Raw genomic sequence first — 14962 nt, forward strand, 5'->3', positions numbered from 1 at the left:
CCTCGGATGACATCTCCCTGCTTCACGAGTCTCAGTCCGACCGGGCTAGCTTTGGCGAGGGCACGGAGCCGGATCAGGAGCCGCCGCCGCCATATCAGGTAGGGGAGGGAGTGTGTCGGAGGGGAGGTGAGAAGCTGCTCTGGCCGAGCTGGAGGGGGCTTCGGGTTGTGTCAGGCCTCCGCAAGGCCTAGCCTGAGGGTCGCCGACCTCTTGGTCTGGGTCCGAGGGCTGCTGTTCCCCGATCCCAGAATAAGGTGATCCTTCATCTCCCTCAGGCACCGTCTGGGCCGGGTACTGTGTCCTTGAGTTCAGGGAATCAGCATGTGATCATATCCTCTTGATCAGCGTCTGTCTGCCGGTTCACATGTAGGGTGCGGGAGGGACATTATTTCCTTGCCCCTATGTCTGAATCATGATTTACTCGTCGCATCACCAATTGGATTATGGGCTCTGGATATGTGGCCAACCCCCTCCATGTATTTTCATATATGACCCTTTTCCTCAACTCCCCCCCGTTTTATTAATTGGTCTCGCAGATGTTCATCTCTCCCTCTACTTGGGAGACAATCTCCAAGTGGTGATTTTAGCCCCAGCGACTTCAGGTTACTTGTTTATATGTATATGTTGATTTTTTAGCCCCTCCTCTTGCTCCACCCCCGTGACACACCTTTTAAACTAACTGACTTAAAGCTTAATTATCTTGAACTATGGAAACCTCTCAGCCTGACTTGGAAAATACCATCTGTTACTGGTTGGTGGTTCTCGCTTTTTATCAGACTGTCAATAGGTTTCCTTGCTCTTTGTATAACAACCAGTGGCCCCAGATGGGTTACAGAATTGATAAGAGAGAAGACATCTTGAAAACTCAGCCTAGTTGTGTAGGTAGATGTTGTAATCCATGGTATATATAAAGCCTTTGCTCTGTTTTTCAATTTTACATGATAATGAAAAACTTTCTAGAAGGGCTTGAATAACTATACTTTGATTTTTTTTTCCTTGAAGGGAGTTTAGTTTTCTAGCTGGGTAGTCTCCTTTGTTGTTTCATGTGATTACATCATTATCTAGTATTTTCTTTTGTCATTCCTATGCAAACTAGTGTTTCATCACACCAGAAAAACCTGATTACATATGCTGCCTTTGAGTAAAACCCCTTAAGATCTTTTCACATATACCAGTCCAGTGCAGTCTTAATTGTGGCATGGAGGAACCTTCATGGTTTCTCATTCTGTATTTCAGGCCTGTTAGATACACATCAGGTGGTTCACACATCTGCCCTTGCTCCAGTTGGGCTCAGCTTGAGCCCTTCCCCCACAGTCAGCCAGGTGAACATCTAATCCTTGTATCTGAAGTCTCACAGTACCTTCCCACCTTGAATTCCTGGCTGTCCCTTACTGAACCGTCAACATTTACATAAGCAGTACACTTTAATATCTTTGTTTAATTAGATGTGTCTCATTCTTGAGGTGTTCTCTTCCTCCTCCTGTGTAAAATGCTTTTGTATCCTCAACATATGGCTCATAGTAGGCACTCCTGTAACTGGAATGAGAATGGAAGCAACATTCTCAAGGGCTGCTCCTTGCAGTGATTCAGGAGATTTCTGGCATGTAAAACATCTAAATGGTAAACGAATTAATTTGAATTTGGTATTATACTTAGTGTATTTTCATCCCCATTTTTGTCCAGGATGTATAAATTGTCACAGGGGTACTCTTAATTCCATGCTGAATCTGGATAATACTTATTTTGAGTGAAGCAAGTAAACTTTGTCCCCTCACATGTAAACCAAAAATGTGCCTAAGATGAGCAAAGTTTTTAGAGGTACTGTGAGTTTATTTCCTTAGCTCTTAAGGCAAATGTTTTTCTCTTATCCTTACAATTTGTTAAAGAAAACTTTATAATTTATGGGAACTGTATTTGCTCTTTTTAAAAGGATAAGATAGGAAGCATTTTTTGGTACTAGGAGCACTTCGTTGGAATGTTATTTTTGACAGTGAGAATTTTTGCGGTTGCCCCTTCCTGAGGAAAATGACCCTGATTATGATAAACTTTAGTACAAATTTTAAGAAAATTGTTATTTTAAAAGATGATCATAAAAAGAAACTTTTATAGAAAGAATATTGTACCCCCAAAGGAAATAAGATTCACGGAATATTTATTTTAGATGACCTGAAAAGCACTAATCCAAGGTAAATGATTTATAATATTGTCACTTGACAAAACTTTTTCAAGATATAGTATATAATTAAGAGCCACAGCAATATTGGCTCACTTCTTTAAATAATAGATTCAGCTAGAATAGAACTTTAAACAAGGAGTAATTATAAAGGTAGAGGAGTACTTTTTCTGTAGTAAGTAGTTAAAAGATGACTTAGGTGTTTACATTGTACAATGGACATTTATGTCACAGCTCTATAAAACACAGTTCCAGTTATATTCTATTAAGAGGGATCTGATTTGTTTTTACTTATTTTTGCTTATATTAAATCCTGGGCTAGGGGTGTAGCTTAAGGGTAGGTTGTGTACTTAGTATGTATGAGGCCCTGGATTTAATCTCCAGTACTGGAGAAATAAACAACCAAAAATAAAGCCCTATACCAGTACGTTTGTAGAAAGTACATATTTTTTTTTTTGTTTTTGTTTTTGTTTTGAGACAGGGTCTCACTATGTAGTTGAGACTGACCTGGAACTTACTATGTAGCCCATGCTGGTCTCAAACTCAACAACGATCCTCATGCCTCAGCCTCCGAATGCTGGGATTACAGGCGTGCGCCACCACGCCCAGCTAATTGTACAATTTTGACCTGGTACTCTATAGAAGGAGAAGTTAAGACAGAATTCTTAACTTATTATTTATTTATTTTGGGTTTTTTTGAGACAGGGTCTCACTATGCAGTTCAGACTGCTCTGGAACTCACACTATGTAGCACAGGCTGGTCTCAAACTCACAGTGATCCTCCTGCCTCAGCCTCCGAGTGCTGGGATTACAGGCATGTGCCACCACGCCCAGCTTCTTTTGGTTTTTTTGAGATTGAGTCTCACTTTGTAGTTCATTCAGGCTGGCCCTGAGCTCACCATGTAGTGCAGGCCAGCCTCGAATTTCTGGCAATCCTCAGGAGGGATTACAAGCATGGGCCCAGCTCTATTACTTTCCTGAGTTTCTTTAGTAGCCTTTCAGTTGTTCACCCTGCCTTTACCCTTGCCCTTCCTGTAGCTTGTTCTCAGCAGTGGCTAAAGTGATGATGGTAGACACATTGTGACACTCAGCTCTCACTCTTTGTGGAAATGATCTTTTATAGTGTCCCATATGTTCCACATAGTCTGTGTTCCTTCTCTACACATACTTCTCATAATTACCAATTATTCTGTCCCTTGCTGGCTTCCTTCCAGCCTCACTGGCCTCCTAGCTGTTCTGAAATACTCCAGGGCCTTAGCACTGTTTGTTCCTGTGCATTGAGTACTCCTCAGGTATCGCCATGGCTGACTGACTTTATTCCCTCACCTCCTTTAAGTCTGTTTCTTTGGCATATGTTTGTTCTTCCTTGTGTAGTTTTTTTGTGTGTGTGTTTTTTTTTTGCAGGTTAGGGAAAAGTGTTTTTTGGAGGGTATGAGGCTGGAGATCGAAGCCAGGTTCTGGCACGTGCTAGGTGTGCTAGTTACTTTTCTCTTGTTGCTGAGACTATACCCAATACCCAAAGTTAGAGGGAAAGGGTTTTTTAGCTCACAGTTTGTAGAGGTTTCAGCTGGCTCCGAGGCAAAGTAGTGTATGGCAGAGGGGTGACAGTTCATGGCAGCGGAAGACAGCAAAAGTAGCAAGGAGCCTTAATTAACACGTGTCTATCTGCCCCTTTTATCTTATTTATATACTTTTTAGGGCGGGTAGCACTCATATCCTTAATTCTAGTGCTCTCAGTCCTAGCCTTACCATGATTCACACACTGGAGTCAACCATCTCTGAAAAAGCATGAGGCTTTAGGGGGACAACTACATACTAGGCAAGTGCTTTACCCCTGAGTTACATCCCCTGCCTCAAGTCTTTTTCTTTCTTTTCTTTTTAATTGAGTTTATTGGTACATTTTAGGGATACAGTACAATTACATTCATTGTTAGGATCTTGTACCTCTACATGATAGGTCTTGGTTCTCATTTTTTCCCCTTTTCCCTGCCCTCCCTTCACCCCCCCCCATTTACAACCACTTTATTTACATCTTTTCATTTTCTCACGTTTTTTCTTTTCCCTTATTACCCTTCCTCTACCCATCCCACCTTCCCTACACCTTTAGACCTTTTCTTCCCATTTCACAATGTCAGTTATCTCATTAAGATCTTATGTACTATTACAGTTTATTCATACCAGAGAAACTATTCGGTATTTACACTTGTGTGACTTATTTATTTCACTTAGGAGTAGATCCTCAATATGTATCCATTTTCTTATGAATGAATCTAATTTCTCGTTCTTTATGGCTAATATTCCATTTTACAGAAGAACCACATCTTTTCTCAAGTGTTACCATCTTAAATCTTTAATCACCCTGTTTAAAAACTGCAACCTGCCTTATCACCCTAGAATTCCCACTTATCCCATTCCACTTTTTTCCCATTTAATTTATTTTAAAATGCACCATTTTCCCTTTTTTTTTTTTTGAGACAGGGATCTTGCTCTACAGCTCAGGCTTGCTTTAAATTCATTCATCCTTGAGTTGGGCGTGGTGGCACACACCTGTATCCCCCATAGGAGCCTGAGGCAGAAGGATCACCAAGTTCAAGGCCAGCCTGAACTGCATTGGGAGACCTTGTCCCAATAAACAAAGGGCTGGGTTAGCTTAGTGGCACCATACCTGCCTGCCTGCCAAGCACAAGGCCCTGATTTTGATACCCTGTACTGGGGGAAAAAAACAATTTTTTTTTTTTTTTTTTTTTTTTGAGACAGGGTCTCACTGTGTAGTTGAGCCTGCCCTAGAACTCACTGTGTAGCCCAGGCTGGTCTCAACTCCCAGCGATCCTCCTGCCTCCGCCTCCCCAAGTTCTGGTTTTATAGGTATGCACCACCACACCCTGCTCAACCCCCAATTTTTTTTGAAAAAAAAAATTTAACCATCTTTTTACTTCAACCTACCAAATACTGGGATTACAAGGGTTTGCCTCCACACCCCAACCAACAGTGTCTTGTGATTATCTGTCTTCTTCTACAAGCAAAGGAAGAAGGGCGAATTTTTAGAAGTTGTTTCCTAGTAAGGGTGTGATGGTGCAAACTTGTATACTGTGTACCATTCTGTGTACTAGAAGCTGAGGCAGGCTGATCATAAGTTCTAGGCCAGTTTGGGCAACTTAGTGAAACCCTCTCAAAAAATAGGAAAAGGGCTGGGGATTTAGTCTAGTATAGAGCAACCCTCCGTTACATCCCCAGTACCAAAAAAAAGTTATTTCTAGGTACCTAAGACACATTAGGGCCTCAGTAATTTGGTAGAATGAACAGATTTCTTTTTAAATATGTTTTTAAGTAGGTTCAGTTAAATATCAGAATTATGCATATTCTTGAAGTCAAAACCAATAATATTAAATATGACAGATTAGTGCTGGGCATAGTGGCACACATGTATAATCCCAGCTGAGCCAGGAGGGTCAGGATTTCAAGGCCAACCTGGGCAACATAGTAAACGCTCTTTGCAAAAAATAAAATCTCAAGTATATATTGCCCCAAGATATTTTATGGAAATGTATTTGAATGCCCTTGAAGTATTGGGCCAAGATGGGGTAGGAGTGTGTTGGGTGGGGAGATTAAGACAGTACTTAAATTAGAAAGTAGGATTAAAGATTTGGGATGCCTTTATTCAACTCTACTTTCTGATTGTTTAGAAGGAGTGCCAAAAAAAAAAAATCTGCCCATCTGACACAATCTTGAAAGGGTAGTGAGGGCCGGGGATTTTAGCTCAGTGGTTCCACTGCAAGGACTAGAGTTCAATCCAGGACCCAAAAAAAAAAAAGGGTAGTGAAAGGATGGGAAATGTAAGTCATCATATAAGGAGACCAGGTAATCAGCCAAGCTCTGAGGCCAGGGCACAGGAGCCCTGTTTGTCATGTGCTAATCTGAGGGTGGCACTCTGTTAGAGTTTGATATCCCTTTAACAACAAACCACTTTCTGGTGTTTCTGTCTAAATGTATATGAAGATTGGGGTCTCAGTTTTATGGTAGTTAAGTATAGACTGTCCCTTATGATGGTTCATCTCATTGCTTTTTTGAGCTTTGATCTTTTCCTGGGCTAGTGATGTATGATAATTTTTTTACAAAGCTAGGCACCAAGCAACAGCAGACCTCAGCTTCCTGCCAGCCAGCCACTCCACCATAAGGATGAACAACCATTACATTTTACCAGGGTGCTGTGTTGCTAAGATGTTTGCTAGATTGGATGTATTAAATGCATTTTCAATTTAGGATATTTGTAACACATGATGGGGTTTGTTGCAATTAACCTTATTCTAACTTTTTTTTTTTTTTTGAGGTACCAGGGATTGAACTCAGGACCTTGCCCCCTTGTGAGGCAGGTGCAGTGCCACTGAACTAAATCCCTGGCCCGAGATTAACCTTATTTTAATTGAGGAACATGTATAGGTTGAGATTTATCAATCTTCTTCCCATGCCCTATTCTTTTTAATATATTAGTTTAAGAAGAAGAAAGTAATTTATTAATAGAGCCGTGAGTACAAGTATAGTTCTAGTTTTGGAGTCAGATGAACCTATGGTCAAATTCTGACTGCCACTTATTTATAAAATATGAAAAAGGGAAGGAGAGTTTATCAGATCATGTTTTAAGGAACTCCTTTCACAAACAAAGCATTACTTCACAAAGTATGTTTCAGGTTTCAAAAGTGATTTTCCGAAGTTAACTTTTTTTGTTAAAAGGTTTGGACTAGACTAGAATTCATTAAAAAATTAACCTTCCTTTAAAGCTCTGGAATAAAGTATTTTTAAACATTTGGAGCTATAGTACTAATGCCTCATTTTTCTAATTTTATGAAGTTAAATTCAAATGACCGAAGATTTTCTTTTAATTAGCATTTTGTTTACTATTTTGGGGGAAATTATTTCAATCTATTTGCGTATCTCGGTCTTACTAAACAAATTTAACTTTGAAAAGTTTCAGGAGTGGGGATATAGTGCAATGGTGGAGTTGCCTGGTATGGGCAAAGCCCTGGGTCAGGCATGGGCACTGTTAGGAAAGAAATGCTTGTCAGCTTCAAGAAGTTGAGATGCAGTCATCTCTTAACTTTGTTAAGCCATCTCTCGCCATTTTTTTCTTCTAACTTCTGATTTTTCAAGCGCTTTTTTTTTTTGGTACCGGGGATTGAACTCAGGTCCTTGGCTTGCAAGGAAGGCCACCAAACCTCTGAGCTAAATCCCCGGCCCTCAAGTGCTTTTTTTATTTGTAACATTCATCTTAATTATTTTATTGGCTCTCAGCATTCTGAGTTTTTGTTTCTCCTGATCAGTTTCCTAAAAACAAAAATGATAAATTTCTGAGTGGAATGGTACTGTACATATTATAGACAACCAGTGCATATTTGATAATTGCCTAACTTAGAACTTTGTCTTCTCTCTCATGCTATCATGATCATAATTGAAGTCTTTAGTTCCTACAACAGTAATTTAATTGATGTCTTCTCTCTGCATTCCTTGACAGTAGGTAAATCCTGTTCCAGATTAGATCCATTGCCTCTTAATCCTTAATGATTCTTCATGACTAACCCCCAGGAGATATGTCCAAGCATTCAAAGTTATACTCTGACTTTATACTTTTCCAAATCTTCATAGCCCTGTACTTTTTTTTTAATAGCTTTTTTTTTTTTGGTACTGGGGGTTGAACTCGGTACTTGCGCTTGCAAGGCAGGCAACTGAACCGCTGAGCTAAATCCCCGGCCCTCCTATAGCTTTTTAAAACTGGGACCTTAGGAGGTTGTCTTGTTTGCGTATTTCTTTTTTTTTTTTTTTTTTTTTTTTTTTTTGTGGTGTGCAAAGTGCTTGTGAGGCAGGCAGCGGCACCACTGAGCTAAATCTCCAGCCCTGTACTTTTTTTTTTTGATACAGGGTCTCACTATATACTCGAGACTGACCTGGGACTCACTATGTAGCCCAGGCTGGTCTCAACTCACAGCAGTCTTCCTTGCTTCAACCTCCCAAGTGCTGGGATTACAGTTGTGCGCCACCATGCCCTGCAATGCCTTGTCTTTCTGTATTTGCCTCTGCTCCTTCTATTCCCTTTGCCCAGAGCATTCCTAGTGTTCATGGTCCAGTTGTCCAGCCTGGGTGCCATAAATCCCCATGAGTTCTGATCTCTGAAAGATTAAAACTTTTTAGGTGTTGAGAATCAAATTGAGCACCCTGCACATGCTGGGCACACACTATATCACTGAGCTACATCCCTAGACCTAAACTTTAAAATGAATTCCTTTAGCACTTTGTTTACCATTCTTAGAGCGCTTTACCTTTCCTATATTTTAACTATTGGTGACAGTATTTATTACATTACTGCTAAAATCCTAGTCTGACTCATTTCTTTATTGCAAGAACTCCACTTTTCACATAGTAGGCATCCATACTCCAGTGAATATGAAAATCAAGTGTTGCATTTCCCTGAAAGAATATGCTGGGTGTGGTGGCATACTCCTGTAATCCCAGCTACAGTACTTGAGAATCAGCCTGGAGGATTGTAAATTCAGGTCCAGCCTTAGTGAAACCCTATCTTAAAAATAAAATGGCTAGGAATGTAACTTAGTGGTAGTGTACTGTAGCTTGTGTGAGACCAAGGTTCGATCCCTATTACTAAAAAACTAATAGGTTTATGGTTGTTTGCTTCTATATGAAATATTCCCAGAATTCTGTACATTAGCGTTTAGACTATCACTTCTAATTTTTTCATGGTTTTGTTTTGTTTTCTGTTTGAATTTGGTTTAGTTCAAAGAAGTTCAGCTTCCCTGGTTATCTTTGCGTAAATGAGCAAAGTTATTTGTATGACCATTGTTATATTTGTTTTTGTCTGATTTCAGACTGGGTTCATTAAGACTACTTCTTTGGCATTCAGAAGATATACACACCTTTAAGAGTAGGGCGTCTGTTCATCAACAGCTTAATTCTAGAGCTAATTATAGGGTAACATGAGAAGACAGGGTCAGTGAACTACTTGGTACATAAGATCTGAGAACTTGATTTTGGGGGACAGGGTTGAGACAAGGCCTCACTATGTAGTTGAGACTGACCTGGAACTCACTATGTAGCCCAGGCTGGTCTCAACTCAGTGATCCTCCTATCCTCCTGCCTCAGCCTCCCAAGTGCTGGGATTACAGGGGTGCGCCACCACACCCGGCTTGAGAACTTGATTTTCTTAACAATTTTTAGGTAGTACTAGAAACCTTTATTGAAGAATTTAAATCTTTAAATTTTGGATATAATACTTGAAGTAGGGTAGGATTCTTTTTTTGTGTATCTTCTAAAAAGGAAGATTTTCACAGAATGGCCACTATAGGTTATAGGTTCTCCATGACTTCCTTCAGAGAACATTTGCCATTTCTTTGCGCTGCCCACCCCTCTTTGAGGTAAGTTCTTGCTGTATATTTCGGGCTGGCTTTTAACTCATGATTCTTTTGCTACGTACAATCTCTGTAACTTCTGGGATTGCAGGCATGTGCCACTGTGTCTGGTGTTTTTTTCTTTACTGTGACTTGGCCAAGGTAAATTCTGGAAATGAAGGGAGTGACCAGAGGATGACTGAATACAATCAATTAGAGAAGTGATACATTTCTTATCTTGCCTCTGTTTCAGATTATAGCTTTAGTGTATTACCTTTGTTTAAATACAGAGTTGGGGATGATATATTTCTGTCCTGTATTGAAATAGATTATTAAAAATAGGCTGCAAATGGGCAGTTACTTAGTGAGTGTACAGTTGCAGCTTTACAAGATAAAAAATTCTGGAGATATGAGTAGTGATTATTATTGATGAATATATTTATCACTTAACTATTTCATAGTTAAATTGAATTATATGTTTAGTGTTTTGAGAAAAAATACAGGAAAGATAACACTGTAAAATGTCCAGAAGTTGATTCCTTACAAGTGAGATTTAATATTGAATTAACAAATATGTATGGCATTTTTAATATGTTTGGAATTTGGGCTTTTTGCACGTGTGACTTAAAGTGACACTGACATGGTGACTAAAATCTGAGTGAAAGTATGAGTGGAATATGTAAGGAAAAACTGGCATATATAGATAGCCAAAGTACCTGATTATTAAGGGCAGAAATGATTACTACATGAAATTGGAAAGTAGTAAAGGATAAATACTTTCTCTTAGAAAATCAGACATACTGGTTGTAGGTAGTCAGGGTTTGCAAGGAAATAGATTTAATATAGGACATAAAATTTATAGGATTATTTTATAATAGTCACCCTAAAAGTCAGTTGGAGAGGAATGCAATAGATCTGTCTGCATACTAGTAGACCAAAAAATCCAGCTGCATGCCACATCAGTGTCCCGCACAAGTCCAGCCAAAGGCCTAGAGCCCAAGTTATGGCCTTCTACGAGTCCAGCCAGAGGCTTAGAGCCTGCAGCAGTCATTTTGGAGGGGGGAGTTACTGGGGATGGAACTCAGGACCTTGGCGATTGCAAGGCAGGTGCAGGGCCACTGAGCTAAATCTCCTGCCCTTTTGGCATTGTCCTTACTGAGGATTTGGCCTGAGAAGGCCCAAAGATCAGTGATGGAAGCTAGAAAACCTGTGCCAGCAGGGTGAAGGACTTGTGCCACCAGCCTGAGGGATCTACACTGGAGCCAGGAAGCAATGCTCAATCAAGGCAAAGTTCAGAGATTCCTCTGACATACAGCAGCCATTCCCAGCAACAGGAAAGGCCGGAACTCCTCTTCCTCTGCTGAGAACAGCCAAATTCAAATCAGGAAAACCTGTGGGCAGAGTTTCTCCAAGAAAATCAATAGCACAAGTTCTCTTCCAGGCCCCTTTATACTGTTGGCAGCATTCCTTAGGTAGGTCTTCCATACCCAGAACCATGCTGATTCAATTCAGCTCAGTGTTAGAAGTTGATCATTAGTAACCCACCAACACTGGTTTTTATATTTAGTTTGCCTTATGGTTCTGTTTTGTTTTGGTACCAGGGATTGAACTCAGGACCTTGTGCCTGCAAGGCAGGTGGCAGAACCACTGAGCTAAATGTCCAAAATTCATAGGAATGCATACATACCTGTCTTTTAATTGAATAGCCGGCCTGGAGTGTGCTCCCAGAGGCTAGATGAGTAATTATCTTACTTAATCCAGAGAGCATACAGTAAATTAAGGTATCTGAACTGTGGGAATGAAGAAAGCATCACTCCAAATATTTCTGAAATTACTAAAATGTTGTGAGTACTCATTAAGAAACCAGGATAATAGGGTCAGGGGATTTAGCTCAGTGGCTCTGCACCTGCCTTGAAAGTGCAAGGTCTGTCCTGAGTTTGATCCCCGGTACCTTAAACAAAAAAAACCCGGGACACTTAATGCCTATATCTTCTTTCAGTCAGCAAGTTTGCATTGGGCAGGGGAAAGGAGAGATGAGTCCCTTATCTTCAAAGGGGCTGACAGTTAAGTACACAAAACCAGTCAGTATATCTACATAAAATGATTAGTAACTTGTGAAACAGTACATAATTATTAAAATGTTTGGTATAAGATTTTTAAAATTGGTCAATTTGTGGTAGGGCAGTGAATCAAAAGTTTTACTTTTTACTTCTGAAGCTTTCAAATGAAATCTTAATGGAACCTCGGAGTGAAACCATGAATAAAAACAGTAGAGGTGCCCTGATTAAATTATGAGTGGGAAAGTTAAGAACTGCAAGAATAATCAGTAGGTGGTGAGAGCGAAGAGTTCAGGCTTGGCATGGTAGTCCATGCCTGTCATCCTAGCACTTGTGGGAGGCTGAGGCAGGAGGACCAAAAGTATGAGGCCTGTCTGACTACATAATGTGACCTTGTTGCAAAAAAAAAAAAGGAAGTTGTATAATCCTGTACAGTTAAGAGTAAAACGTATGTGGGCATACTTTTGAAATGTTACTTATAGTAAACAGGTCTTTAACAATAACTAAGAATTATCTAACTATAGCCCAATGAACTGTGTCCACCCTCCCCAAAGGCTCTTTTATGCCCCTTGTAGCAGTCAGTGCCCTTTCCCCAAAGGTAACTACTATTCTGATTTTTTCTTTTCTTTTCTTTTCTTTTCTTTCCTTCTTTCCTTCCTTCCTTCCTTCCTTCCTTCTTTTCTTTCTTTTTTTCTTTTTCTTTCTTTCTTTCTCTTTCTCTCTCTCTCTCTTTCTTGTGTGTGTGTGTTTTGTTTGACAGGGTCTTGCTTTGTATTCCAGTCTGGCTTTCAACTCCCTATGTAGCCCCAGGCTTGGCTTGAACTCATGGCGTTCCCACCTTAGCCTCCTCAGTTCTGGGCTCACAGGCATGATCTAATTTATCACCCATATATATGTATTGCCCAGATTCAAACTTCAGATGCTTATTCTTTCTTTTTTTCTTTCTTTCTTTCTTTCTTTCTCTTTCTCTCTCTCTCTCTTTCTTGTGTGTGTGTGTTTTGTTTGACAGGGTCTTGCTTTGTATTCCAGTCTGGCTTTCAACTCCCTATGTAGCCCCAGGCTTGGCTTGAACTCATGGCGTTCCCACCTTAGCCTCCTCAGTTCTGGGCTCACAGGCATGATCTAATTTATCACCCATATATATGTATTGCCCAGATTCAAACTTCAGATGCTTATGATTTCATGTTACATAATGGCAGTAATTCACCTTTTTTAGTTTCTGTGTAATACCAGTTTTATAAATACATCATTTTATTTGTCCAGTGTAATGACATATTGGGTTTGCATCAGTTTTTGGCTGATTTGAACATTGTACAAACACCTGTTTATTCTGGGTAAATATCAAGGAGTACCATTACTGAGCAATAGAGCAGGTGCGTTTATATTTAGGTTTTTCCCCCTTGTTTCAATTGTCCTTTATTGCAAGATCATAGAACCAATTACAAATTTAACCTATAACTTGGTATCTTTAGTCAGGTAATAAGTTTTAATAAAAAATGCTTAATAAAAAATGATAACAGGGGCTGGGGATTTAGCTCAGTGGTTCTGCTACCTGCCTGGCAAGCACAAGATCCCAAGTTCAATCCCTGACACCAAAAAAAAGGGGCGGGGGGGCGTCACAGAACAACTGAATGCAGAGTAAAGATGAGAAACATCTGAGTGGCCAAAAGATTTAGTTCTCACTAAATGAAGCCCCAAGCTTTTCTTTTTTAGGAAAAGTAAACTGTAATTTCAGTAGACAGCAATACAAGAAGTTTTTGACATATATACTAGTTTCCATTTAGGTAACTGTTTTTGGCTGACTCATTTGGGATAGATACATTTAAATAACGGGCTGTGCTTGAGCCTTCTTTGCAAGCAGCTTTAGATCCGCATCATATTTGGCAATTGTCCATATACTTTTTTTGGTACTGGGGATCGAACTTGGGATCTTGCACTTGCAAGGCAGGCAGTGGAACCACTGAGCTAAATCCCCAGCCCTTTTGGCAATTGTTTACTTCCCCTGCTGTGCAGAGAGCTCTGTACCAATTGCTTCTTCACCCAGTTTATTAATCATGTGCTCTTCATCCTTTCAATGCATCATTCTTCGGGGATAGGATAGTACAGATGACTCTTTACCTCCTTATACACTGTGTAGTTATTTCTTGTAAGTAACCTCCAAGGCCAGAGCAGTATTACTCTCTGGGAAACAAGATAAGCCCAATTCAAGCATGTAGGGTCGTGTTACATTAGTTTTAGGATAAAGGAACTGGAAGAATTCCTCAGGAAGTAGCCCAAGACAAAACTTTTTTTTTCCATATTCAGGAAGAGGTGGTAGAGGCTGCCCTATGTGAAAAAGATCCTTGTTGACTGCAATCCATCCCCTGGTCCTAGGAAGGCTGCATTCTTGACAGGGCTATTGTAGCAGCAGCAGAAAGTATCACCTGGAACATCTTGGTCAGCACAGGTTCAGGAAGTGGTCTTAGCATCACTGTGACCCTGACCAGAGATTCTGGTCAGAGGCAAGAGCCCGTATTTAGTTTTTGCCTTAAAGCTTTGTTACAGAAATCTTGAAAAAGACGACAAACTTGTTTGAATATCCCTGTTAAGATGTCCAGTTAAGCAGGTCATGGTGGTGCACGCCTGTAATCCCAGCACTGGGAGGCTGAGGCAGGAGGATCGCTGTGAGTTCGAGACCAGCCTGGGCTACATAGTGAGTTCCAGGTCAATCTCAATTACATAGTGAGACCCTGTCTCAACAAAACAAAACAAAACAAAACAAAACAAAACAAAAACGATGTCCCATTAAGGTTTTGCTTTATTTGCTTTTTACCATGATCTGTCCATTCCTCTTTTCTCAATCCATCCTGTTTTTAAATGCATTTTTAAAAGTTGCCAAGTACTTTTCAAGAATGATTTCACCTATTTACCATGCCTTACTGCAAGTGTATAAGAGTTTCATTTGCTCTTTTTGTGGGAGGCAGGACTGTGGATTGAGCCCAGGGACTTCACTGAGCTATATTCTCAGCCACCCCCAATCCCCCTTGAGACAAGGTCCACTGAGCTATCCAGGCTGGACCCAGACATACAGTCCTCTTGCCTATCTCAGTGCTGGGATTACAGGTTGTACCACCACTCCTGCTTCATTTGCTCTGTTTAACAGCACCTGCTCTTACCAGGTTATTAACTGTTATTTTTATGTTTTACTCCCCCCACAACTTTATCAAGATCTGCTAGACAAAATTAAACATTTATGGCTCGCAATGTTTATATATATATGTATGTATATACATATATATATGTTTATATATGTGTTTATATATATATTATGTTTTTATATATATGTAATTTTGTAAAATTTCCAA

At 40.0% G+C, this 14962-nt stretch overlaps 1 protein-coding gene across 1 annotated transcript in view; it reads left to right on the plus strand.

Annotated features, from left to right (window-relative positions):
• Positions 1–2: 2 nt before the first annotated feature.
• The window catches only part of Rnf11 (ring finger protein 11), a gene marked incomplete at its 5' end in the record, with an annotated part of 35776 nt that continues 20816 nt past the window's right edge, over positions 3–14962 (plus strand). The window contains one exon of the mRNA XM_010610414.2: positions 3–98. Within this exon, the coding sequence (XP_010608716.1) occupies positions 3–98 (96 nt within the window). The remainder of the gene's footprint in view (positions 99–14962) is intronic.

The sequence above is a fragment of the Fukomys damarensis genome, unplaced genomic scaffold, assembly GCF_012274545.1.
Source record: "Fukomys damarensis isolate Sample0158 unplaced genomic scaffold, DMR_v1.0_HiC HiC_scaffold_23, whole genome shotgun sequence".
Taxonomy (NCBI): Eukaryota; Metazoa; Chordata; class Mammalia; order Rodentia; family Bathyergidae; genus Fukomys; species Fukomys damarensis.